Consider the following 26,105-nt stretch of genomic DNA (forward strand, 5'->3'; position numbering starts at 1 on the left):
AACATGTCTTGCTCAGGTTACGAACCACAGGAAACCTTGATGTGAGCGTTCCCTGAACTGGGCAGCTCAGTAATAACAGCACTGGGCGGTTACTCACGGCCATGACCACAAAACAGGGGGTACAGCCCTAGAACAGGTGATCCATTGAAATTACTCATGGAGAAACAGCAATTTACATGGAGAGACCAATACCAATGTGGTAAAAGTCTGACTATGAGCCAATCGCTTTATCTCATAAATACAGCAGTCAGAGAAGGCCTAACGAGCTCTCCTTGTGCAAGCGGCGGATGTGATGCCCACCTGGGTTGGGACACCTCTCAAGGTTATTCCTCAAGTCTGAGATCCTTACACGCTTGTACACTTGTTGGTGTGTGAACCTTTCACCCCTAAAGGCACCATATTTATGCCAAGATTTAGCAACTTGGCTTTGCAGTAGACTAATCACTGTGACTCTTGTCATCGTGATGGATTAACGATATCGATCTACTTACTGCAACAAATTGCTGCTATTCCACTAAAACCAGTAAGCGTCGGGCACCCCCCACACAAAAGAATGGGTTTGGAAGGGGGGAAGATGTCCCCTTTCCCCTCCTCTGCCACAGTGTGTGGCTCCGGTCGCGCTGGTGCAGGGATAAGGTGGGGATCGCCCCGATTAGCACTGCAGCCTGCAGCTAAGAGCTCGCTGCGAGCTCAAGCAGCTTTGTCGGGGCAGGGCTGCGTTCTGACTTGTCTGCTTTGCTAAGAGGATCTGGGCAGCCCGGGTGGCACTGGGAAAACACCCTTTCCAACAACACCCAGCCTCCTCCTTCTCCCAGGGCGCTTTTGTGAGCAGCGTCAGGGTGAGCACCACACGGGATGAGCAGTGGTCCAAGCAAGCCGTGATCCATGGAGGGAAGGGCTGCCCCGTGAAACGGCGCCTGTCTGCTCCCTGCACCTCGGAGCATCCTCGGGAGCAGCGGCAGCCCCGTGGCCACGTCCCCACACAGCCCCAGCTCTGCCCAACCCGTCCCTGGAAACGCAGCATCAACTGTTAAGGGCTCATTAGAGATTTAATCACTTGCGCGGGGACTTAGTGCTGACCCCGGCACATGGTGCAGAGCAGAGCACAGCAGGGCAGGCAGCCTGGAGCAAGGCCAGGTCCAGGTTCAACAGCGATCTCCACCCTGCTGGCATTATCCACGGCCTCCCCAGACCCCCAACACTGCACAGGACCAGAAGGCAAGAACAGCAGCTCCCTGTGAGCCCCCACCGCGTCGCACCACCTGCACCGCCACGCGTGGCCCAGCCCTGCCAACAGGGCCCACGAAGACCCCTAGCGCTGGCTGCAGGCTCAAGCCAAGTGGAGAAACCTTGGAGGTCAGGGCAGAGCTTTTGGGGATGGCAGGGTTTCAGCTGGTCACCAGCCAACCCAAGGCAGCGCTGCCTTCTGCTCGCTGAAGTCCTGCCCCGTGCAGGAGCCGGGCCAGCTCGGTCCCTTCGCCCCAGCCTTTGACAGAGGGGGAATGAAAATTATTGCTGTAGGGATACGCACACAAGAGCAAATAGATGCAGAAGGCAGAAGAAAAAAAAAAAAGAGGAAAAAAAAAGACAAGCACCCTTAAAAGGCTTGGAAAATTTTATTCTTTATTGAACTTTAATAGCTTTCGTTCATTTTAAACACAATAAATACTTCAGTAATAGCATTTAAGAGACGAATTCAAACCCACTTCAGTACCTAAACTCCCAGCGTGAGGACGGCTCCAGGGAAGGAATTGGGGTCCTGGGGCCCACAGCCATGCCAGGGCTGCTCATGGCCAGGCAGATTGGGCTGAGGGACCCCCACCACAACCAGCATCCACTTCAACTAAAAGCTCGAGGGACAGAAGCAGGCCAGGCTCCCTGCATGAGGGGTAGAGGAGAATTTTGATCCATGGGGTCTCAGACAAGGCTGCAATGCCACGCTGGTGCTGCAGATCTGAGCTAGAACAGCAAAAACTAAACGAGCCTTCAGCTGGCCCAGCACTGCTGCCAGCCCACAGCACCAGAGCGGGACCGACACGTCGCACTGGAAGATTTTGGGCTGGGGTGTGTAGGGGGTTGGGGTGTGCTGGAGGAACTCCTCCTGCGTCTCAAGCAAGTGATGGACACTAAGCAAAAAGGGACAACTGGAAACAAGAGAGCTTCAGGGAATTTCCTACAGGTTTCAGGGTACAAAAGCCCCGTGCACAGTTGTGCCGTAAACTAAGGTGACCAGAGCTTCAGCTACAGCTCCCACGTGCACACAAAGCAGCTGCACTCTTGGATCTGTGTGTATACACACAAATCTCTACCTCTTTCCCAGAGGCTTCTCAGGTCTATCCCAAGCAGGCACAGATACTCCCAGAGAAGATTTTAGGGGTCTTGCTAGAACTGACTGGCTCTTCAGAGGCACAGATCAAAGCTGCTCTCAGATTACAAACTGCAGGTACTCCCTGCACCCAGAGTAACACCAGGCCAGCTCTAAGAGTATGCGTTTTCAGTGCGTTAGAAGCTCACACTTTCAGCATCCTGCTCTCCTGGCCCTGGCTGCATCGGGCGACTGATGTTTGCAAGAGGAGAGGCTGCTGCTGAGCCATGCGAGCACTGCGGGACAGCCTGAGCCAGCTGCGGCACAGACACTGCGGGGAAGGAATGAGCTAAAAACCACAGTGCTCACGTCCACGATTTTCAGGCAGTGATTGCACCTATAAAACATTTCTTAGTGTGAACACTGCTTTAAAGTAAACTCCGTGAGACCACAAAACCTGCACGCCAGCCTCAGCTGGGGAATTCCTGCGCTAGGTCCCTGGGTGGGTGCAGAGGCAGGAGCTGGGACACGAAGCCACACAACTGAGATAAAAAGGCTGCGTTAACCCAGCCTGCAAGGCTGTCCTGGCCAGGCGAGCCCGGCACCAGCCCACTAACGTGTCCCAGCTCCCCACTTCACCACGAAGGGTGACCAACTGCAGCAAGGAGCAGGAGCAGCACCGGGACCCGCCTGGAGCCCGAGGCCAGGAGCCTGGCAGTCCTGTGGGTCCTGAAGGACTGCACCCTCCCTGAACAGGTATTTTCCCCCAGTAATGCTCTGGATTGAGATAAACTCAGTTTATCTCAATTACACCAGTAATTAAGAAACTATGATCAACTCTATCCCTGGAAGAAGCGACAGCACAAACCGCAAGGACTGGCCCCCGGCAGGCCTGAGGACACAGTCCAGCCAGCGAGGGGAGCAACCAGCTCCGTAACACACTTACCCTCACATGCAGTTAGCAAGGAATAAATTTATTTTTAAGACTTAAAACCATTATTATTAATAAATAATTTGTTTCTCAGCATGCCCTACCCCACCATGGCGAGATGGTTTGGTCTTTCTGCTCAAGTGTTTCCGTTCCCCCAGAAGCTGGGATCAGAAATCACCCAAGTTACAACAGCCCCAACAGAAACCCACCCAGCTTCACAGCAGCACGAGTCAGAAACGGAGTTGGATGCCCACCGAGACCAGGTCTGCTCTCACCTCGCTTTGCCACGAGCCTGGCAGCACTAGAGAGGAGCGAGCCTGCTTTCCAGCACTGATTTAAGATTTAAGCAGGTGTTTTTCTAGCTTCAAGGTGCAATAAATTAAGGCACCAAAAATCCAGGACTCTTCAAAGATAAAGCCTGTGCAGATAGGAAGTGGTTCCAGTTTTTAAGAGACAGCTTTTTCCTACAGCACAAGTATTTGCAGGATTTTAGAGAGGAAGTCCTGCTTCCACATGCTTGTAGCTTTACAAAGGCTTTTTTTTTCAGGTATACTCTTACGGGCTGCAAAAATCCACCAGCTCACAGCCGAACAAGACGAGAGACAAACTGTGTACTAAGGAGACAAAGGGACATCCCAAGGTTTAAGATCAGACATCCTCCCGCAGCACTGGTGAGCCCAGTCCTCAGGCCCAGCAGTGCTATGGGAAGAGCCAGGACAACACAAGCTCCAGGCTCGGGACCCCAGAGCTCAGCTGAAAGGCTGTGGGAACAGCTCAGTTGTTCCCTAGTCCTGCAGACATCTAACTAGAAAATAAATCATCTAACTGCCGCTTTTGCCAGTGCTGCTAGCGCAGTTTTGCTACCCGAACAGGCCCCACAGGTAAGCGTTGTGTTCTCTTTCAGAGATTCCCTGTGATTCCTGTGCGAGCGTGACTTACATTTATCTCCCTTCACAACTGCATTTCATTGAACAGCCAGAGTCAAAGATTCAAGCAGAGCCCAATTCCTTTGCACACTTCATTTTTTTCCTGTACAATGTCAGTAAAATATATAGAGTAAGCTACTTTATTAAATAAATTCTGAAGACCATTTGCCCCCTCTCCCAGATAAGACACCGCTCGCAGACACGTGGCTGTACAGACACACGAACAGACAGACGAGCAGCCGAGCCCTGCGGTGGCGCCAGCCCAGACAAACGCCCCAGCCGACCCCACGCAGGACGTACCGTGACCGAGCAACCCCGATTCCACCCACGGCACCGCACAGAGCAGCGAACACTGCGAGCTGCCTCAGGATTTCAAGTCTCAGTCTGCATGACAATGATTCAAATTTACAAAAAAAAAATAAAAAATAAAAAAAAAATCCCAAATCATTAAATAGTAGTTACAGCTTGAAGGTTTCCTAAAGCAGGAGGAGGAGTCTTCGCCTGCGGAAGGAAAATGCCGCGACCAAGCTTCCATGACCCGCAATGATCAGTGTGTAAGAGACTTTGTTCCCATGGTAATTACATATGCACAACCTGCTGTGCTTGTCCACTTCCGGATGCAGCCTTTCCAGAACCTGGGTTTAAGCTGCACTCTTCATTCAAGCACAGGTCTTCATTAAATAAAAGTGAACAGAAAAGAAAATCAGCATTCAGTCTTCACCACCCCACTCAATTAACTCAATTACAGAAATGTTTAAAAAAAAAATCAATGCAAACATCTTTTACAAATGGACAGTAAACAAATATATCCCTGGATGAGACACGCAGCCGCCGGGGACAGCGGTTTTGAAAACAAAGTGGTATTTGGGAAGGACCCCACCACACACGCGCCTGTGAGCTTTCTGAAAGTGCACACGCAACCAACACAACATTATTAAGGTGCTTCTCCAAGCTGTGGATTTGCTGCTGTCGGTGGTCTGGTGGGAAGGGCGATGCGCAGGCTGAGCCTGGCTGCACCGCCGCAGAAGACGAGGCTCGGGCAGCACGCAGCGACCCAGCAGAGCCGACCTGGAACAGCAAGTTCATACCAGCAGGAAGCGGGGGGGAGTTTGGCTCCGTGTTACAGAGGCTGGTGTGAGCCGTGTTTCACCGCCGGTCAGGGCCCACACGCCAGCCCGCAGGCAGGGAACGTCGAGATGTGGTCCCAGGTGCCCACCGCTCGGGCAGGGGCCGGGGAAGCTGCCTTCCCACTTCTACATGAAATTGAGCCCTGATTCCTAAGCCCCCCTCCCCGCCCCAAGTAGAATATTACTGCAAGTTTTGTGTGTTTACTTCTGCTTTAAAAAAAGGTGCAAGTATTTGCCCAAATGAATGAGTGCAGGAAGGCAGGACAGAATGTGGGAGAACTGTCACCATTTGCTCCTTAAGTACCAGCCCGGGAGAAGGGCTAACAGGATTCGGGACAGACGGGAACGCTTGACCACCAGGATGTTCCCTTGACCTCGCAGAAATCAGCTGCTACGTTGGTTCTGGTGATGGGTCAAGGTGCTTTGCTCAGGTAAAGCCATCTGCATCCCCAACCAGCTTTATCTGAGCAAGTGCTGGGGTTTGAGGTTTTACTGGGAACATTCAGCTGGTCTAAAATACAGTAATAGTGACCTGAAAGGCTACCCTCCTCGTCCAGTTTCACCCAAAACCGTAGGCTTGTGTTCGTTGAACAGCAGCAGAGGCTGTCCTGTACCAGTCCCGACCTGGCTGCACCAGATACCGCGCATACTTTGCCCTGATGTCTGTCCAGAGGATAGGTTTAGATCTGTGGTGATGGTTGAAGTATTTACAGGTATTTGCAGCAGTTATTTACAGTACTTCTGCAGACTGCAAGCTGATTTTCTCTTCCTCCACTCCTAGTCAATCCGGCGTGGGCTTCTTTAGCGAGAAGGGTCGTATATTGAAGTGCCTGCTCAGCTGGCTCACCTGGGGACAAGGCAGGCAACAGGACAGGGTTAGCAAGGCTCAGGGGGACGAGGAAAAAAGCGGGCAGAGCGCCCAACCTGTTCCCCGCACGGCTGACAAAGCCCTGCCACCTCCTTGCACCCACCTTCCCCATCATTGTCCCAGCCACATGCTCCCCCCTGGCGTAGCAGGGCTGGACTGCAGCATCTGCCCAGCATTGCCCCACTGCATCGAGGAGGGCAGATTTCTCCTTCCCCCTCCCTGGATGGTTTTATGGAGCAAGGCTTTACAGCAGCTGAATTAGAGCAGAAGCAACAGCCCAGCCTGTCCAGGAGCAGGCTTGCCTCCATCCTACCCTCCTCAGGCGTGGGAGTCAGAAACACCCTGCCCCGAGCGCAGGCACTCATACTTTTACTCTGCAGTACTTCTTGGCCCTTCACAGCAATATTTTTAATATTTTCCTTCAATTAATTTGATAATCTCAGATAACCACAGGAAAAGTTGCTCCCTGAGTCCATTTCCAATTAAAACTGGGGGTCGAGTACTTTGCACTGGCGCAGGAAGGCTGCAGAGAGGAGCGTGCCCAATGCCAGGTTTGGGAAATTGGGTCCCTTTTGCACCAGAATAAAGAAGCAAGCTTTCACCACCTCTTGTGAAACAACGAGAAGACCAGGAAGGACTGCGAGCAGGACTGAGAGCTGTACCAGGAAAGGCTCTCTCAGGTGCTCACAGAGCCCTGCTAGCCTGGGAAGTGCTGCTTACTCCTGCATGCCTGACAGCCAGCGGAGGAGCAGAACCATGGAGGATAAGACGGCTGGTGGGGCACTGGCGGTGCTGACCACAGGTAGCAATCACTGCAGATCCAACAGCGAGCGGTGCTGAGCAGCACCAGGCGCTGAGCCGGGCAGCAAGTCACGGCAGAGCATCCAGTCCACACTGGCGCTCCCAAGTTCTGAATAGTTGGGGATTACGTTCCAGTCACTGCCCTAAAAAGCTCTGCACCTCAGTATCAGTAAAGGCGCTTCTGTCCTGGGAGAGGAGACTGCAGATGGGCCCCTGGAAAGCTAGAAAGGGGCAACACGAACTCAGGGGAGCGGGGCACCAGAAACCTCCCTGACTGATGGGCGGGCCTGGGCAGAGAGGATTACCCCATCCTCTCAGTCTCCCATCTCCAGCTATGACTCCAAGACCAAATTTATTTAAGCTTCTTAGCTATTCAAATCCTTCTCGCATAGAAGCCTCATTACGCTAATTGGAAAGAGGAGACAACCTGGGTATTACCTCCTCGCTGTAATTACAGCTCAAACTTGACTCTGGAGGCTCCACATTAGCGCTGGGGCTCCCGGGGGACAGGGCTTCCCAAGGAGGGTTTACACACGTGGTAGCAGCCAGCTCTGCAGGGAACATCTGGGCCCTCGCCCCACTTCCTCAACAGCTTCCCAGGGCATTTCTAACAGGACTTGGTCTCCTCTGAGTTTGTTTTCTCTCTTAATCAAAATTCAGGCAGAGTTTGCAGAGCGCGAGGGGAGAAAACCAGCCCCGGGACCTCTGCACACCCCCTGCAGCAGGCAGGAGGCAGGCAGCTGCAGTGCAAGGGACGTGTCCCCAGCGCAGGGCACGTCAGCAGGGTCGCAGATTAACCACTGACAGCAGATTAACGTGTTACACTAAGACTCCCAAACCAGGCACTCCTTCCCAACGTGCAGACTCCACAGCCGCTGCTGTGAGTGTCTCCAGGAGTGCCTCCCGCTGCCCAGGGGCGCGAGTCGCCCAGGCTGGCTGACCTACGAGCTGGTCTCTAAGCTGCAGCCACAGCCAGTTAAACACAGCAGCAGGGACACGAGGACTTGTTGCAAACCCATCTCTGGCACAAGAGCCCCTGAGAACATTGTGCGAGGCTCGTTTCAAACCCCATCAGCCTTCCAGAGCCTCTCACCAGGAAGGCAGCCCACGTTTCCCATGGTCACGGACAGCCCGACAGAGCTCACAGCCCCAGGCTGTTTCACAGCCATTCCCGTTTTTAAGCAGCAGCTCCCCAGCAGAGCCTGCAGCCGAGCCCGCTGCCCACGTGCCCAGTTCACCTACCACGACCACGCCGTAGTGGATGTGCGCCAGGGTGAGGAAAGCGGTTAACAAGTAGAGGAGAAGAGTTTCACTGTCGGGTGCAAAGCCGGACACCACCACGAAGAGCACCAGCGCTATGGGGAGCAGCATCCAGTTCAGAGGCTGGCAGCGCGTGCTGCTCATCTGACAAACGATCAGCTGGCACTGCAGGGAGAGAAAGCTGTCAGAGCTTGCGTCCTGCACGGGCTCTGCAAGCCCAGAGCTGTTCGCAGCGTAGAGCACGGTCACACACGTACACGTGCCAGTTACCTGCGCTCACAACTACCATCAGTCAGCTTCTCGCTTGGGATCTGCCTTTGCATTACAATTCCTGTGAGACACACAGAGCAGAGCCCCGTGGCGCAGGTAACAGGGAAGCAGCCAGCAAGGGCATGTTCAAAGGAAAAAGGAGTTCCCCTGAGCTGACCGAGCTTTACCAGCAGCATTCTGCACGATCAGCAGCACGGGCTGCTGGCAGAGCACAGACACAGAGCTGCACGGACACAGATCTGATAGAACGAGCACAGGTACCTTTGTTAAGGTCTCAAGCAGGCACAGACGCAACATGCAGCTAAATCAGGTTTGGACAACAGCTTCTGGCCCTCCAATTTTAAGTTTATTCCCCCAAAAGAAACAAGAATTTCCTTGATATTAACAGTTTGCTGCTGACACCACAGAGGATGCATGGGTGTGTGAACACACTCAAGTTGACTATGTCTCTAGGTTCTCAAGAGCTGAAAGCTGCAGCACAGATGCCTGTGACATTTGCAGACCCCAAACCCTGTCTGCTTTCCTGCTCGTTCTTTCAGTCACAGCAAAATAGCAGAGCTGTCTCAAGTTAAACCTTCCCATCTCCCTTCCTTCCTCCCATTTGAACTGGCATTTTTCTTCACCCTGGGAGGCTGCGCGCTTCCCAGGGGCTACACGGAAGCATAAAGCAAAAGCCACTCACGGAAATGTTCGCAAAGGCTGTTCCAACCATGAAATAGAAGAGCCTGGGATGGACCTCCAGGATGTCCATGGGTGACACGAAGATCCACGTGGTGCAAAGCACGAAGAGCAACACCGGGGACACCAGTGGCAGCATGATTTCGTACAGAGAGTGGTGCTTTAAGGTGTTATTTTTATAGGCCCTGAAAGGCAAGCAGACAGAGAAATGAAAACTCCTGGAACCACAGCTGAGAAACACCTGGTCCCTGCTTCCAGAAATGCCCTGTAAAATCTCACTGGACATTCTGCCTCCCAAAACTGCCAACGCCTGTCATAACCACAGTCAAACGAGGATGATGCACACCTTCATTGTTAACCTAAAAACCCTGAATTACAAAGGCACCTGTACTCCTGGGCTGTGAACAACTGGACAAGCCTGCATAAGCTGGGAGCCCTTCAGCGAGCCCCTGCCGAGCAGGCTGCACCCCACAACTGGGACCTTCGGATATTCAGAAGCTGCTTTGTCACCCTGGAAACACCCATCTGAAAACTACTAGGGAAACCAGGTCATATGAGGCTCTGGGAGTTCTTGCAAATGTGCTAATGTGGGTAGGAAGAGTTAAAAAATGGTAAAACTTACTTGTAGAAGTTATACAGGCTCATCGGCAGCGTCACGGTGAGTGCACAAGCTGGAAGAGAAAGAGCTACGTTACTGCGCCAAGCAGAGGGAGGCCATCGCGTGCACCCCATGGACAGGCAGATGGTTGGGCTCCAGTTTAAGCTGCTTGCAACTAAAATAGCCCAGAGGTGCACCAAGAACAGCTCAGCAGGTTTAAAAGTAAGTGCTCAAGATTCTGGTTCAAGAGTTGTAATTACAAGTTAAGGTCTGCTATAAATCAAAGACATTTCTATTTTAAAAAGTTGCATTCACGAGCCCAGTATTACACTTTAAACAGCTACTAAATTTAATTACAATACTGTTTTTAATGGGACCCAACGTGAGTTCAAAGCCCACAAACGACATGGATGTGCGCAGCGCAGGTTTCAGTCTTTATAATAAAGCCAATCTGCTGTTTCTCCCACCACGTGCAAGCATTTCCAGTTCCCATTGTGCAAAAAAACTCTTGTGATTTAGCTTGACAAATGGTACAAAAACTCTAAATAACTGAAAACCTAAACGGTAAACATCATTTGCTACACCCAAATCCATGTAAGTCCATCACAACTCCTTCCATGTCTATATAGCAGTAGGTATTTTAACAGACCCGTAAATATTCCTGCTTTTAATAACCTAACTCCTATTCAAATGCACAGATACACTGAGTGTACACATCATGCTCTACTTTCCACGAAGGAAAAGTACATTCATTATTCATATCTTAAATTCTGTGGCTGCCAAAAGAAAGCTCAAAATGTCCACCTGGGTAAATCTGATGCTTGCACTTCTCTTAATGTAACAATTCAAGACACATTGACTTGAAATTAATCAGCTATAATTAATCCCTAAAGAAAAGGGCGTAGGTTAAGAAAATACAATCGAGGAAGAAGTTCTGAATAAACCAAATCACATCAAGCCACGCAGCTCCACCTGCGTTACTCCCCCCTTTGCAGGGACTCATTCTGTCTGACCGCTGGAGAGAACAGCCAGCTTTTCTGGAGGAAGGCCGCACACCCTTTTATTTAACTTTTGGACGGGTGCACGGAGGGCAGGACCCACAAAGGTGCTTTCCCCACCTCCACAGGCCTGACCCCACTCCCTGAAGCAACCCCAGGCTGCTGGCGCAGCATTCAGGCAACAGCTCCTGCTCCCCGAGCGCTGCGTGGCCGGAGCCTCAGGCAGGGAACCAAGCTGCTCTGCAACCAGTACAAAAGCTCCCCAAACCAAGGGGCTCCCCGAACCCACGCACCCCCTGGGCTGTGCTTCGTCACCTTTAAACCCGCAGATGAGCGACACAACCCCGCACCGGGGCTGGCCCCGGTGCAGCACTGCGCCAGCCCTTCGCGGTCAGCCTGAATATGCCTGAAGGCACGAGCACAGCGCGCCGCTTCCTCATCCTTTTGGTCACCACTGACCCAGGCATGCTGCAGCAAGTCAGCTTCTCCAAATTAACTGCCCCAGGAGTAAATTGCAAGAGTTAATGGCAAGGGGCAGGCTGCACAAACACCCTGCGTTAGTCACCTGGGTGACGGCCTACGGGAGCCTTCATTACAGCAAACACAACAGCGGCATGAAATAATTAAGACATTGGGTGTCGGGAAAGAGGTTGCGTTTAAAAGACAGGCTTCAACATGGAGTTTCTTACCAATAATCATTGTAGTGAATAGGTCTCTATATAAGAAATTAAACAGGAAAGGTGCATACCAGGCCTCAACTCCCACAATGGCCGTCACTATGTAGACGATGGAAATGGTCTGAAAGAAAGCAGAAGAGAAGCGGGTGTCAGCAGCCCGGCAGCACAACACATGCCAGGGAGCTTCAGGGAACGGCAGCTGGGCTCTGGAGGTTTGCCCAGGGTCTCCTATTATCCATCTGCTGAAGTTATTACAGGGAAAAAGCTAACAGGGAACACATGAGTTGCGATGGCAGCCCTGAAGGCGCAGGGAGCACGCTGCAGGATAGCTCGGCCCTCCAGCCCGACTTTCTTTATCCACGGTCTGAATTTTTGGGTAGACCTGTGTGGTGCCAGGAGTTGGACTCGATGACCCTTATGGGTCCCCTCCAACTCGGGATATTCTATGATGCTATGATTTCTGTGCTAGGCAGAGGTCCGAAAGCACCCAGGTCAAGCCATGCTTCTGGGGGAGGAGGTCAGAGTATAGTCGGATGGGACCAGCTACAGTCTTATTTTACCAGGAAAGATGATTATTGCAATTAATCACTCTCCTTCCAGCTTGTTGCGTTTCCCACCCAGGATCTGACAAGCCAGAAGACACAAGTATGGTGCGTTGCTCGGTGCTGCGAGACTGCACCCTGGCTAGGACGGGGAGCTGCGAGCACTAAAGCTGAATTTTACTCATCCAGAGCTTGCTCCCAGTACTGACGGGCCCTTCAGAAAGTGCTTCCTGCAGAGAAGTCCTTAACGAGAGAAGGAAGTGCCAACATCCCAACCGCTCCATCACCGTTAACCTCGACATCAACTGCCTCATTACCCAGCCGCAGGGGGGCACCTCCCTAGGAACCTTTGCTCCAGGCACAGCGATTAAAATGCAAACTAGATACGCAGCTGCACTTTGGCACGCATCCTGCTCGTGCCAAAAGGCACCCCGAACTTCTAGGCTTGAATGCACCCGTGGGGTGTAATGCAGGAAACTAATTAGAGCAAGAATTTAGGTACCCGGGAGGTACCCAGGACACGCAGAGCCCAGGCAGAGGAAACCAGGCAATAACCGTTCCTCAAGCCTTGTTTCTCGTAGGAAGTCCGTCTGCAAAAGCTACTATGAACAGAAAAACCCACGTAAACTTCCTTGGATTTAACATTTGTGCAAAGCTGAACGCTACCGCCAGATCTCAGAGCGTGGAGCGCGCACCGTGAGGGCTCCCAGCGCGCTGTGGCTCAGCACCACGGGCACGCGGCTCCGAGCCCTGCCCTGCTCCACGCTGCCGGGGCAGGCTGGGGACAGCCACCCTGGAGAGCACCTCAGGGCCTGGTTTACAGGGGGCTGGACAGGCACCAGAGCTGCACGCAGCTCAGCAGGCAGCGCTGCACCCCAGGCACGCCAGCACTTTGCTGAGCTCCTGCTGAAACCACGGCAGCGCGTACTTACCACCTGGCTGATGTCATATCCCCAGGGCAGGAAGAGAATCCCCGTGTTGTACTTCTCCCAGTGGGAGAGGATGAATGAAAACAAGACCACCCACAAGAGGAGGTAGAGAACGAAGACACTGACACCCGTGGAGCCCCGTCCAAAGGTGGAGTAAACCGTCACGACGAAGTACACGCACGCCCAGCTGTCCAGGCCGTGATCAAAGAGCTCTCCCAGGGGCGTGCTGGAGTTGGTTCGGCGAGCCTGCTTCCCGTCAACGCCATCTGGGAAGAGAGCAGGGAGAAACAGGGGGTTTTGACAGACATCCCCTGAAATGGGAAGCTCTGCTGGGCATCCCTGCGCAGAGCAATGGGCCAGCTTGCAGCTGACAAGGCGTGCGCAGCCAGCGAGTGGCAGCTCCCGCTGCCCTCACCCTCCAACGGTGAGCACGTCCCACTCCCCAGCTCCACCTGAGACCGACAAACGCGACAGAGGAAAAACCTGGCAAGACTTTATTTGAAGCAGACCAGGGACAGAATTTCACAGAGCACCTCAAAGCCAGGCCCAGCATCCTCCTCCCACGTCAGCCGCTCCGGGCCACCTTCCTTCCATGCTCTTTGCCAAGCGGTTCCTGGAACTGCTCTAGCAGCACGAGCGGCAGTCAGAGCAGGGCATGGCTGAAGCCCAGAATCAAAGATTTTTCAGCAGGCTCGGAGATAAGACGACACGCAGCTGCAGCATGAACAGATGACCGCAACAACCCCCCGCAAGGCAGATAAACTCTTACCTAACGTATAGGCAATGAAGTTGAGGAGACCCACAATGACCCACACTCCGTTTGGAACGTGCTGGTGGTCAGGAGCTGCAGAGATCAGAAAGACCCAGGAGAGGACAGCTCAGTATGTACACTCCGCGGGTTTATTTTGGCACGAGAGGCACAGCAACGGGGACCGACAGCTCACCAAGACAAAGCACCCCCACAACTCAAACGGTGAAACAGATGTTAGCTCTCTCCAGGGAGAGATGGCAGAGCTGTTTGTTCCACAGCTTCTCGTGGAAGCGGGTCACGGAGACAGGAATCCTAGGATTTTGCAGACCAGGACACATACTTGTCCTCTGTCCCCAGCTCCCCGGAGTCACAGGATCCAAGAGCTGGTGGGGGCAGCTAGCAACCGCAGCCCAAATGCACGGCATGGAAGTGTGTGCAGATCGGGCACTCCTGCACTGCTCAGAGCATCACCAGAGCCTCTCGGAGAAGTGGCTGCACCCTGCCTCTGCAGGCACGTGGGGAATTCCCTCCCAGTCTCCAGACCTCGTCCCTGCCAACTGAAACCGAGTTCCTCCTTAATAACCTCTCCTCCTCCGCCAGCGCTGTCTCGGCAGACAGCCAGCTTAGCTGCCTGCAACTCGGGGAGCCCAAAGCTGCATTTCAAAAAAAGCAGGGAGCTGCTTCATGGTGGCAGCCTCGCGTGAGGATGCACAGAGGTCTCCCATGGGGAGCAAAAATGCCCCAAAACGTCACCTTCTTGTTTTCCTTTGAGCAGCAGGATGGTGCCTTCCAGCAGCGGATGGAGAGCATCAAGTCACCAAACCGGCCAGCCACGGAGGAAGGCTTAAGCTTCTGGAGGCCTCACCAGCAAAATGAAACCTTCTCCTTCCAAGCAGAAGACCCGTAACATGAACATAAAAGGGTCTCCACAGCATAAACTTTGCCACCCCTTTGGCAGAGCACAACTTTTTGAACACCTGACGTCCTGTCCTGGGGATTCTTGGGCTCCCGTGAGCTATGTCAGCTTTTCTTCCTAGGGCTCACGGACCAAAACACAGTCCAAATCTTAGCCAACAACCGCTCACGTCACCCAAGCTTTTGAAAGCCTTGCGTATTGGTAACAGTGCTTATCTATCTGTCAATGAAGGCCATACCAAAAAAAAGGAAAAATATTTTTCTCACTTAACTGTACTTTCCACTTAACTGTACTTTGATGATTGGCCCGGTTTTAGAAAAACTAGATGAACTGTTCTGAGCAGCCTAAACCAAACCTGGCAGGGGGAAAGGGAGAGAAAAATACTGAAAGGAAGCTATCAATAAGTGACTGAGAGTTATCATGCCGCATTAATATTTTCCCTAGGACACTCCCACAAGCAAGGAGACAACTGAACTGATGCAGTAACAGACGAACACGGGTACTGTTTAAGAAGCGTAAAGCTGTGCACATCCTCGCATTATGCAAAACGGTGAAATGGAGGAAGAGGACTTCGCTTTTGTTAGTCTGAATGTGGTGCCAGCATGTTTCTGCAGGAGGGCAATTAGCTGGGATGCAAATAAAAAGGCTCTGCTCGCTGACTTCAGAAAGCAGAGTCTCCCACATCACCCTCTTCCCACACTTTCTGTTTCAAAAGGAGGGCACTGGCTCTTGTCCACTGCTAAGGCAGAGCCGGATCCTACTCGGCTTTGGCTGTTTTGTCCTCCTTCGCCTGCACGCAGCCAGCCAGGAGCAAACGCACCCAGCAGCCGGGGGGAAGGCGTCACCTGGACAAGTCCTCATCGAGAAGCCCGGTGACTTCAGGCCCTCGACTCCATCCCTCCTCCGGCGCAGCCAGCTGCCCGGCAGTGCCCCGGCTGCACGGGCTCACCGCCGAGCACCAGCCGGCACAGGAGAGGAGGTGACACATCCAAACAGAAAAAGGCAGCCTTACCAGAAGCGTAAAAGTCAGGGTCGAAGTATGCCATGAGGAAGAAGTTGAAGACAAGCAGCAGGAAGCCAGAAAACGTTATCAGATTTGGGGCCAGCCAGGTAGGGAAGATCTATGGGGAAGCAGCAAAAGAACACATGAACTCATTAAAATACCTAACAAGGACCACACGCTGCTCCCGGCCACAGCAGAGGCCTGGTTACAGTCGTCTGGGTGCTGGGCAGCACTGCCCGGGCGCACCCACCGCCACGGGACAGCGCGAAGCTTTGGGCTGCGATGCAGTGAGCTCGGGGCAGCCGCCAGCTGGAAGGCCGTGCCCTTTGCAATTAGTCACACCGCAAACGAAGCAGCTCTGTTCAGCCAAGCAGGGCCCTGCAGCTGACACTCTTGCGCAGAAGACGTGGCGGTGACCGGCATTTCGCTGTCCCGCTCAGGGCAGGACGAGGTCTCACCTTCACTATCGTGTTCCAGAAGGGATGCATGACGTACAGAGACAGGGGGTTGCTGTCCACCGCGCTGTACTGTGAACGAGACGGGAAATAAAAGTCAAAACACAACAGTCAGGGCCCCAGCACCTCTTGCAGGCAGCCAGAGATCCTGAACATCGAGCTTTCCCTGAGGGCACCTGCTACCCAAGTCTTTGCATCGCCAGGAACGGACTCACACCAGGGACGGCGCTGAGCAACCCCAAAAGCGCCTGCCAGCTCCAGCAACACCAGCCACCGGCCCACAGACAGCTCCCGGGCTCACCACGGAGGTTTTCAGAAGGCTCCCTTCACGGGACAGGCAGAGGAGACCTCCGCAGGCACTGCGGGGAGCGCTCTCGGCAAGCCAGAGGCATTGCAGCCGCCCCGCGGCACGGCACGCGGAGGACAGCTCGATGCACCCCGCTCTGCCTGTCTGAACCCTGCCGAGTCCAGGACCGGGGACCTCCTCGGCCCTAAAGCAGGAGACTGTTCGCCGATGGACAGGGAGCTGGTGTGGTTTGGTGCAGAATAACCCATCGGGACGGCAGCTCTCGCTGTCTCCAGTCATTTGGAAGAGACCTTCCCCTTCCAGAAGGACGGAAGCTGTTTCTGAGCAAGACCTTCAGCCCCCTCCCTCGTCCTGCAGGACCCTGCAGATTCCCCAAAACGCCGCAGGCACCGCCCCACATCCATGAGCATCTCCGAACCCCGCACGCCCTGCTGCAGTTCAAGCGGCAGAGGGCGATTTATTTGGCCGCGAGGAGCAGAGGGGCGCAGACCCCGGCTCCCAGAGCAGCAACGCGGGCGACTCGGGCCGGATGGAGACATGGGGCTCCCAGCAGAAGGCTCCTCTCCACCACGGAGCCGAGATTTCTGCAGAGGGCAGAGGGGAGCAGGAGGTCTTACCCCTCACCCCAAAGCTTTGTGGTCCTCGGAGGTGGCTGGGTTGTGCACGTGGTGGGGGAGAAACACAAACCCAGACAGCCGCGGGACAGTTTCCAGCCAGAAAGTTAAAATTTGACATCGTTTGGCTCCCAAGAGCGGCCCAAGTTACCTGCTGCGTAGCTCACAGCCCCGTCCTAGCGGAGATCACGTTGTCTGCAGTCCTCTTCCCCCGACCCAAGCCTCTGCCCCGCCTGCCCAGCCAGAGATGAGGGGAACCAGGCTGACCATTTTATTCCCACGTTCCTAGCGGGGCCGATCCCTTCCTCGGCAGGCATTTCTGCTCCCATCAGCTCCTCCCTGCCCTCCCCGTGACGGCTCGCTCCGTCTCGCCGGGGCTTGGCCGAGCACCGCTGATGTGCCCACCCCGATCTCCCAGCACCGGTAACCCCGCGGGAGCTGCGGCACAGCACCAAAACCCTGAGCTCAAGGCTGCGCGAGACGAGGTCTAAGCCACGAGGAATTTCCATCCCAGCTTAATTCCGCGGTGGAGGACAGAACTCCGAACGCCTTACGAGATAATAGGATTTGGACTAACTACCAGATAGGGGAGGAGGAGAGCCGGAGGCCGATTAAATCTCATTATCCCCGTCACAGCCTCAAACAAGAAAACAAACGCCACACCAGGAGCGAGGCAGGGGAAGCGCCCCGGAGTTTGTCCGCCCGCGTTTGTCAGGGCTGTGCCCTGGGGAAGCTCCCAGGACGCTTTCCCCTTTCCCCTCTCCCCGTCGGGTCGCACGGCGCCGGCGGTGCTGCTGGGGACACGGAGAGCGGGTGACAGAGGGCAGGGACGGGCAGCGTGGGCAAAGCTCGTTTTTAGGGAGGTTTCAGCCTTGCAGGCTCTGGTTTCCTTCCTGGAAGTTTTCATCCTCGAAGGAAAACCAAGAAGGGGCCCGAGAGCCCGCAAGAGCCCCAGGCTCCAGGCACAGCGGTGCATCAGCTCCCCACGCAGGGCTCCGGCGCTGTCCTTCAGCCAGCTCATCCTCCCTGAGCGTCAGCATCACTTTTTCCGTTCCCTGCATCTGCCTGGTGACTAACGCGCTCGACGCACCCTTCTCCGAGGCGTTTTTCTATCACAGCCAACGACGGCCGTCAGTCGGAGCTCTGATTTCTCCCTCGTTTTCGGGGAGGGACGGAAGGAATCTCGTAGGCTCCGGAGGCTCCTTCTCAAAGCAGACAGACACACGTGTAACGGACCCTGCTCTGAAACAGCACCGCGCAGAGGCTCAGCTTCTCCTCATGACAACAGGAAGGAGCCGGCCCAGCCCAGCCAGCCCCCAGGGATTTGGTTTTAAACTTTTTGAGAACAGAGCCCAGCCAACTTTGGAGCAACGATCCCGTGGCCAGCATCGTGCAGCGGCAGCCTCCCCACGCCCCGTCCCTCCCCCGGAGCCACCCTGCAGCTCCCGGCCACGTCCCTCCGGCTAACCTGCACGTCCCCCGGGCCACGCGGACGGGATACATCCCGTCAGCCCAAAGATTCACCCCCAGGGGGGCTTTTCCCAAGCGGAGCGCCACCATCTGCTTAAAAAACCCCTACCAGGACGAGGGGCCCTCCATCCAGCTCCGCCGCCCCCCATCTCCAGCCCCTGCTGGGTAACGTTTCCAAAAGCAGCTGCTCCTACGCACAAAAAAAAAAGCCGTAAAGAGGCAATTTGACGAATCTCGGCATAATTTACACTCAGAAACTCTTTACCTGGACGCGTGAGCTCGCTGAGACGCGCCAGCTCACCGCAGGCTCTTGGGACAGCCGATGAGCACGGTCCCGGGGACGGCTGCGGTTCTGGGGAAGGGGCAGCACGTGCACGAGCACCTAACACGGCACCGATAAACGCAGCAGGGAGCCCGGCGCTAGGAGCTCCGGTGCTAAGCCCATCAGTTGGGTCACACTGCGTGCACCAAAGGCACCCAAGGAAGCCTTCAGCCTTCCTCCTCACACCAAGAAGCCAGGCGGAGGCTTCTGAGAAGCGCTTGGTGCCAGCACAGCCTGCAAGGGACAACTTGCAAGGGCCACGCCGTCTCCTGCACGGCAGCACCTCAGCAAGGGCACCATCGGGGTGTCCTACGGACCAGCGGCCTCGGTGCCGTCGTGGTGTTGAGCTGCCCGCTGTCGTTACGGGATTTAGAGACACGAACGGCTCGTGGAGCTTAAAACCGACGTTAATCACACAACCAGGACATTTCTGGAAGATCCAATTACGTGCACAAGGAAGAAAACACAGATTTATAGCCCAGATTCTACTAATAGCTTTCCTGTCCAGAAAAACAACGCAGCTTTTAAGTAATCCCATTACCGGCAGCCAGCAGCAGACAGCGCTCTGCCGTGCAGGCGCCCCGGTGTCAAACACCCGGAGGGGGCTGGGGGAGCCCCGAGGCAGGAGCAAGGCACCGTGCGCCTCGGCGGAGCGGCCCCAGCACGTCCAGGAGGCCGTTTCCTACGAACCTCCTTAGGTACGAGGGTGACACGAGGCTGAGCACCTTGTCCCATGGGGGCTGAGGCGAGGCAGCGAGCCCGGCAGCCCCCAGGGCCCGCAGCCGGGCAGAGCCATGCCAGGGCAAACAAATCCCCCTTGCACTATGCCCGCGCTCTGCCGACGCGTCAGGAGCGGCGCCGTGCTTTAAGGGCGTTTATTGACGTGAACCTGTTTGTTTTCTCTAAGGTCACTTCCCAGCTGGCATGAGGAGGGAGCACGCGGGCAGCGGGGAGCGTGCAGGGAAGGGCGCAAGGGACGGCCGGCGGCGGGGAGGACGCACGGGCAGGAGAGAGGTGCCCGAGGTGTCCCCCAGCCCTGCCCAGCACCGCCAGCCTCGGTGCCTGCCCCGTTTTCCCTCCCCTCGCCCGTTTTTTCAGTCCCTACTGCCCACGTCGCAGACATCCGCACGCAGAGCCGAAGCCCCTCTGCTGTGCGAGGAGCTGCCACGGCGAGCGGGGGCCTCGCTCCGCTCCCCAAACCCCACGGGGCGCGGGAATTGTTTGGGAAAGCAGGAGCTGTGCGCCGCCAACACCCTCACATCCAAACCTTCAGCTCCCGTGGGTACCAGCTGGGAAATTATCCCTGCCTTCCCGCAGACGTGGGACTGCTCCCGCAGCAAAGCAGAGGCTCCTTCCTCCCTGGGGGCAGGAAAAGGCGCTCGGAGCCAGCGACGAGCCTCTGGAACGGGAATTGCGGGGTCAGAGCAGGGATAGGGGAGGGAAAAAAGGCAGAAACAGAAGCACACAGACAGGAACCTGATAGAAGAGCCTTGTGACAGCCCAACAAACCTTTCACGCTTGCTTACAGCCCGCCGGGGCTCTGCAGGAGGGCTGCACTGCCCAAAGGGGGATCGGCCCCGAGCAGGCAGCTCTGCGAGCCCGCTGCTGGTGCCGAGGGAGAAGCAGGGGAGGAGGCGAGTCGGTGTGAAAGGAGAATTCATTGCAGTCCCCCCCCAGAGGAGGTCAGCCAAGCTTTTAAGCACACCCATCACAGGAAGACAAAGCCACGCACATCAGGAGACGACCACCAAGGATGCAAGGCACCCCCGGGGACGGGGGGAGGACTACTGCCAAGTTCCAAGAGGCAATCTGAAAGAGACAAAACTTTTTTTTTCCCCAAAAAAAACCACATAACCCTCTGGCTCTCTGTTTGCAGAGAGGAGGAAGGAGGGCTAGAGGAGGTTCACAGCTAAGAGAAATACAGCAAAAGGCGCGTTACTTCCCAAGCCCTGACAGCTGCCTCGCGCAGGGCGCGGAGCAGAGCGAGTCAGGTCACTCACACGGGCCCAGATAACGCAGGCAGCCACGGGAAGCGGCGCTGCCATTTCCACGCGGTGCCCAGGTCCTCCCGCAGGCAGCCCCAGCAGCCGAGCACCGGCTGTTCATCAGCAGGCAGCGGCTTTTTGGATGGAGCTCCTCGCGGCCCAGATCCAACCCGCGGCAACGAACAAAGCGGCAGTGCCACTGGAAAGACCCGAGCTGGGCCGATCCTCCCGTCGGTTTCTTCCGTCCCACAGCAGAAGGGAAAGCTGCTCACGGCGGAGTTCGGGCCTTCCCGGGAAGCTACAAGCCCTCTGCCTCCCCGACAGCCCAAGGCTGGGGCACACAGCAGCATCCCTCTGCCCTGCCATCGCTTCCCTCTGCGTCCCCGCAGCCGCGAGTCAGGACGAGATGCACCCGGCCATCCCAGCAGGCTCCGGAGGAAGGCGCACGCGAATATCTCAGATATTTGCGGCAAAAACGCGAAGTAAAAGACAGGGGTTTCGGTTTTGTTCGCTTTAAAGGGAGCCTGAAGAGCAAAACGCCGCCAAGAAGCGGCTCTGCTTTCCCACCCCTCCGTTGCACGCATCCAGGAGGAGGGCACCCGGCTCTCGCAGCCGTCCCCAAGCCCTGCCTGGGGGCCGCAGCCGTCCCGTCCCTCTCTGTCGGGACAAAAGGCGCAGAGGATGTGGGTGGCAGGCGGCTGAGCGAAGCTGGGAGGGCTCCTGCTGCGGGATGAGGCAAGGAGCCCCGCCACCGGCGCCCCTCGCACCCAGTTCACACCTTTAACGGAAGGACTGCGGTGGGAAAAAAAAACAACACAAAACCACACAAACACCACGGGCAAAGCCCTCGAAGCTCCGCTCCCCAGACGGCAGGGGCAGAGGGGCGTTTGCAGCCGCACAACCATCGCCCGGGAGCTTTACCCACACCACGGGGCAGAGGAACAGCCCTGGCCCGCCGGCTGCGCAGACGCATCCGCTCCTTGGCAGGGAACGCGGCCGCGCAGCTCGCCCCCGGGCAAAGTCTTCTGCTCGTACGGGAGCCCTCGGAGGGTTTTGGGTTCCCCCAGGGAACCCTGCGGGAGCCACCATGCGCTGGAGCGGCAGCGGATCCCCGACCACGAAGGGCTTCGTGTTTGGCCGGGAAGGGAGATGCCTCCTGCAGCCACAGCAGCCGGGCAGTTTTTGACCAAGAGGGGGCTTTCAGACATGCAAGGGATGCTCCAAGCCGGGCAGAGGATCGAACCCCTGAGTTTTAACTGCAGGACAGGAGAAGAAAGAAGGAAGCAGCTCCACCTTCCAGCTGCTCACCTGGAAGTCCTGAAGGCCGGGAGGACGCTGAGCTTACGGCTCCCTGGGAAGCAGATGTTTAAAGGCAGACACGCAGGGAGCCTCAGAGCAATTAGGGAGCCCTTGGGGAAGGAGTTAAGTGATTCAAGATCAGGGCTCAAAGGCTTCTCCTGCTCCGCACCCTTCCCTAAGGGCCCTGCAGGAGAAGACGAGCGATTTGCCCGGGGGAGGCGAGGACCGGCCTTTTCGTAGCCTCAAGCCTCCCATGCAGGTCGCTAACATCAAAAAGCTCCCCCGCCAGCTGCGTTGTTGCTCCGCTGCTCTGAAGAGCCCCTGGCACACACCCCAGAGACCTCTTTAGGGCTCGCGTTTCCAGAGAAGCCTCTGCGAGGCCGCCGGGACAGCCTCCAGCCACCTGCTTCCCGCAGCGCGACATCTGCGGCCCTGCTCTCCGCGGCGTCTGGAGCCTGCAGGGAAAAGGATTTCCTGGGGATGGGGAGAGGGCACCCGTGTGGGCCCGGCAGTCCCACTTCACGCCAACCGCTTAAGAGACCTACAGACACCGTCCGACCGACAGCCGGAGCGCGGGATGCGCACAGGGCACGGGATCCGCGGCGCCTGCTGCACCCTGCACCAGGTGTCCCAGGCAAAGATCTCACCCGACCCCGTAGGGCCGTTGTTCCTGATGCCCTACAGAGCCCCCTTCTCACCGGGACGACCACCCGGCACCTCCTGGCACAAAGCACCCGCCAGGTGCCAACCCGTACGGGGCTGCAGGGCGCGCTGCTCCGCACACGCACATCTCCGCGCGGACGGCCGCAGAGAGCAGCCCGGGGGCTCCTTCTTGCTGCTCCCCGGCCTCGGCCCTGCAGACACGTGAGAGGAGAACCACGAGGGCTTTGTTTCAGCGCCCACGCAGGTAACGAGACAAAGAGCCTCTCACGAGAGCCGCCCGTGAGCAGGCGGCTGCCCGCCACCCCCGCACCGCTGCCAGGGGGCTGCCATCGCCGCCTCCCGCGCAGAAGCCAGGACCCGGCCACAGGATTTCAGGGTGCAGCAGTTTCGCTCCGAAAGGCCCTTCCCAAACCCCAATTCCCGCTCCCCTCGCTGAGCTCGTGAGGTGAGACAGCGTCCCGCCCCACCTTTGGACCCGAGCGGGACACGTGGCGGCGCCGCAGCTCGGTCCCTCCCGTGCCACACGCGGAAGGAGCGGTGCCAGCGCCCTGCTCTGCCGGCGCTTCCCCCAGACCATCGCCCCCCTCTGCGGGGAGCCAAGGTCAGGTCCAGCAGCCAGCTGCGGCTCACGAGGTGAGGACAACGCCGGTTACGCCCGCGGCAAGAGCCTCGTGCGCAGCTCTTACCGCTCGAGAGTTTCCCCTGCTCCTCCTGCACCAGCTGGATGAGAGCTACACCGTGACCCCGGGCACCGCGCGCAGCAGCGGCGGCGAACTCGCACGAGGGCAAGAAAAAGAGAAAGCAAAAGGAAGAGCAGACACCTCCGTGAGCGTTCCGCACCCGTTTTCTCCCCTGACCGCAGTTTTCTAGGAGAAGGCTGCCCAGAAGCCTGCCAGAAAGCAATTTGCAGACGGGCTTTTAAGAAGCAGCTCACGACTTCTGGCAGCCGGCTGCAAGGTCCGCGCTCCTCAACAGCGGAGCCTGGCTGCATCCCTCTTGGCACCGGGTGCTCGACGCTGAACAGCAACAGAGCGCCTGGCTTTGGCCGAAGATTTTCAATACTCCGCGGCAGCAAGGTGTCCGCAAGGCCAACGCTCGCACCCTGCTCCCCAGCCTGGAGGCGAGAGCTTTATTTTTTGCTACCAAGGCCTCCGCCCTGCCAGAAGCGTCGATGGCGTGCGCTGAGCTGCCGAGCGGGAGGAGGCGCCGGGGCAGGCGGACGCAGGAGCTGCCCGGCTCCCCGACCACCGCGCGGGGCATCTCCCCGGGGAGCAGGGGACGGCTCTCCTCCCCCAGCCAGGAGCAGAAGGAACGGACGGACGCCTGCTGCACCGGAGGCCCCAGCAGCTCCTTGAACCAAGCGCCAGGCTCTGCGTCAGCGCAGCAGTGACGGACCCAGGGCCAGCCAGGCAAGGGACGGCCCGGCCGACCGAACTGCGATGCCTCAGCATCGGCGTGCACCAGAAACGTGCTCCGAGCCCGCCTGCTTCTATCACAGTCCCTATTGATTCAGGGAAACCGCAGCCTCCTGAGCAAAGCGACTTCTGCCAGCGCGACCGCAGGCCTGCCCCGGGGGCACGCGTGGCTGGCGTCTCCGCGAGGTGTGCTCGCGCCTCGGCCCTTTGCTGCCTCCCAGCAAGGCCAGTAAGCACAGCGCCGGCGTGCAACTGGTGCCAGTACGTGGCCAGAGCTGTAGGAACTGGGCAGGACCTTTCTCCTCACCCTGGTCCGCGCGTTCGCGGACTTAGCTCCAACGGGGTTCGCATTGGGCACCTGCAGGAAGACCTCGACCTGGGAGCACCGCCCTGCTAACAGCACCTACAAACTTACCCACGCGCCCCCACCCGATGCAAGCTGCCACATTGCTCAACCCCCCCCTGGTGCTGTGGACCCCTCCACAGCACCACGACCCATGGCACCAGGACCTGAACACCCCCCAAGCACCAGGACTCCCCCCCCTCGCCCCCCACTGCACCAGGACCTCCCCCACAGGGAACCATGACCTCCCCCTCCCAAGCACTAGGACCTGACCCCCCACACACACACCACGAGGCCCCCTCAGCACCAGATCCCACGGCACCAGGGCCCGACTCCCCCTAAGCACCAGATCCCACGGCACCAGGGCCCGACTCCCCCTAAGCACCAGGACCCCCCCCAAGCACCAGGACCCCTCCACAGCACCATGACCCACGCCACCAGGACCTGACCCCATCCCCCTACTGCACCAGGAACCATGGCACTAGGACCTGGCCCCCCCAAGCACCAGGACCCCTGGCACCAAGACCTGACCCCCCCCCCAAAGACCAAGACCTCCCCCACTGCACCAAGACTCCCCCCCCAGCACCACAACCCATGGCACCAGGACCTGACACCCCTCCCCCAAGCACCAGCCCCCCCCCCCACTGCACCAGGACCCCGGGCACCAGGACCTGACCCCCCCCCAAAGACCAAGACCCCCCCCCCCACGGCACTAGGACCCCCCCCCCACTGCACCAGGACACCTGGCACCAGGACCTGACCCCCCCCAAGCACCAGCCCCCCCCACTGCACCAGGACCCCCCCCCCACTGCACCAGGACCCCCTCCCAAGCACCAAGACCCCACCCCCCCAGCACCAGGACCCCTGGCACCAGGACCTGACCCCCCCACAAAGCACCAAGTCCCCCCCCCCCCCCCCACTGCACCAGGACCCCCTCCCCAGCACCAGGACCCCTGGCACCAAGACCTGACCCCCCCCCAAAGACCAAGACCCCCCCCCCACTGCACCAGGACCCCCCCCCCCACTGCACCAGGACCCCCCCCCCCACTGCACCAGGACCCCCTCCCCAGCACCAGGACCTTCCCCCCCCCCCCCCCCCAAGGACCAGCACCCCCCCGTCCCCCCACAAAGCACCAAGACACCCCCCCCCCCCGCCCCGGAACAGGACCCCCGTCCCCCCGCACCTTGTACTTGCCGAAGCCGGCCAGCTGCTCTCCCGTCACGTACCCCATGGCGCCCCCGCCGCCCCCCCCACGCCGCGCCCGCCGTACGGAGCCGCCGCCGCCGCCTCGGCCCACCGGGCGTGCCCGTGGCGTCACCGCCCCCCCCTCCCACCCGCCCCACAGCGCCCCCTGCCGGCCGGGAGGACCCCGGTGGGGGGAGACACGAAGATGGCTTCCACCCCCCCATCTGCCCCCAGCCCCATCCAGCCCAACCCTGGGCACTGCCAGGGCTGGTGTGAGAAGGGATTCCCCGCCGAGTGGGTAATCCAGGCTCGCAGCCCACCCGGTGCTTCACAGACAACGCCTGGCCTTCGGTTGCCGGCCTGTTAAATTTCAAATTTCTTTCGACTTTTTTACTGTTTGAAGTGGTAACGTTTCGTCACTGATCTGACTCGACTCTGTGGGAATAGAAATGTTGTTTTTGCAGTG

General features: G+C 57.4%; 1 protein-coding gene across 2 annotated transcripts; it reads right to left on the reverse strand.

Moving 5' to 3' along the window:
* Positions 1-1,604: 1,604 nt before the first annotated feature.
* On the reverse strand, positions 1,605-25,768 carry SELENOI (selenoprotein I). Of its 2 annotated transcripts, XM_080584178.1 has the most exons (10): positions 25,638-25,768; positions 16,039-16,107; positions 15,590-15,698; positions 13,680-13,754; positions 12,914-13,176; positions 11,452-11,560; positions 9,789-9,837; positions 9,171-9,351; positions 8,201-8,383; positions 1,605-6,136 (listed from the first exon to the last, which is right to left on the reverse strand). In XM_080584178.1, exons 1-10 carry the CDS (start codon positions 25,683-25,685, stop codon positions 6,020-6,022), a joined length of 1,203 nt encoding a protein of 400 aa, XP_080440304.1. In that variant the 5' UTR covers positions 25,686-25,768; the 3' UTR covers positions 1,605-6,019. The 2 variants fall into 2 exon arrangements, with proteins under 2 accessions (XP_080440304.1, XP_080440305.1); XM_080584179.1 differs by lacking the exon at positions 15,590-15,698 and having other exon boundaries at positions 25,649-25,700.
* Positions 25,769-26,105: the final 337 nt, after the last annotated feature.

This window comes from Anser brachyrhynchus (genome assembly GCF_964034855.1).
Source record: "Anser brachyrhynchus genome assembly, chromosome: 3".
NCBI lineage: Eukaryota > Metazoa > Chordata > Aves > Anseriformes > Anatidae > Anser > Anser brachyrhynchus.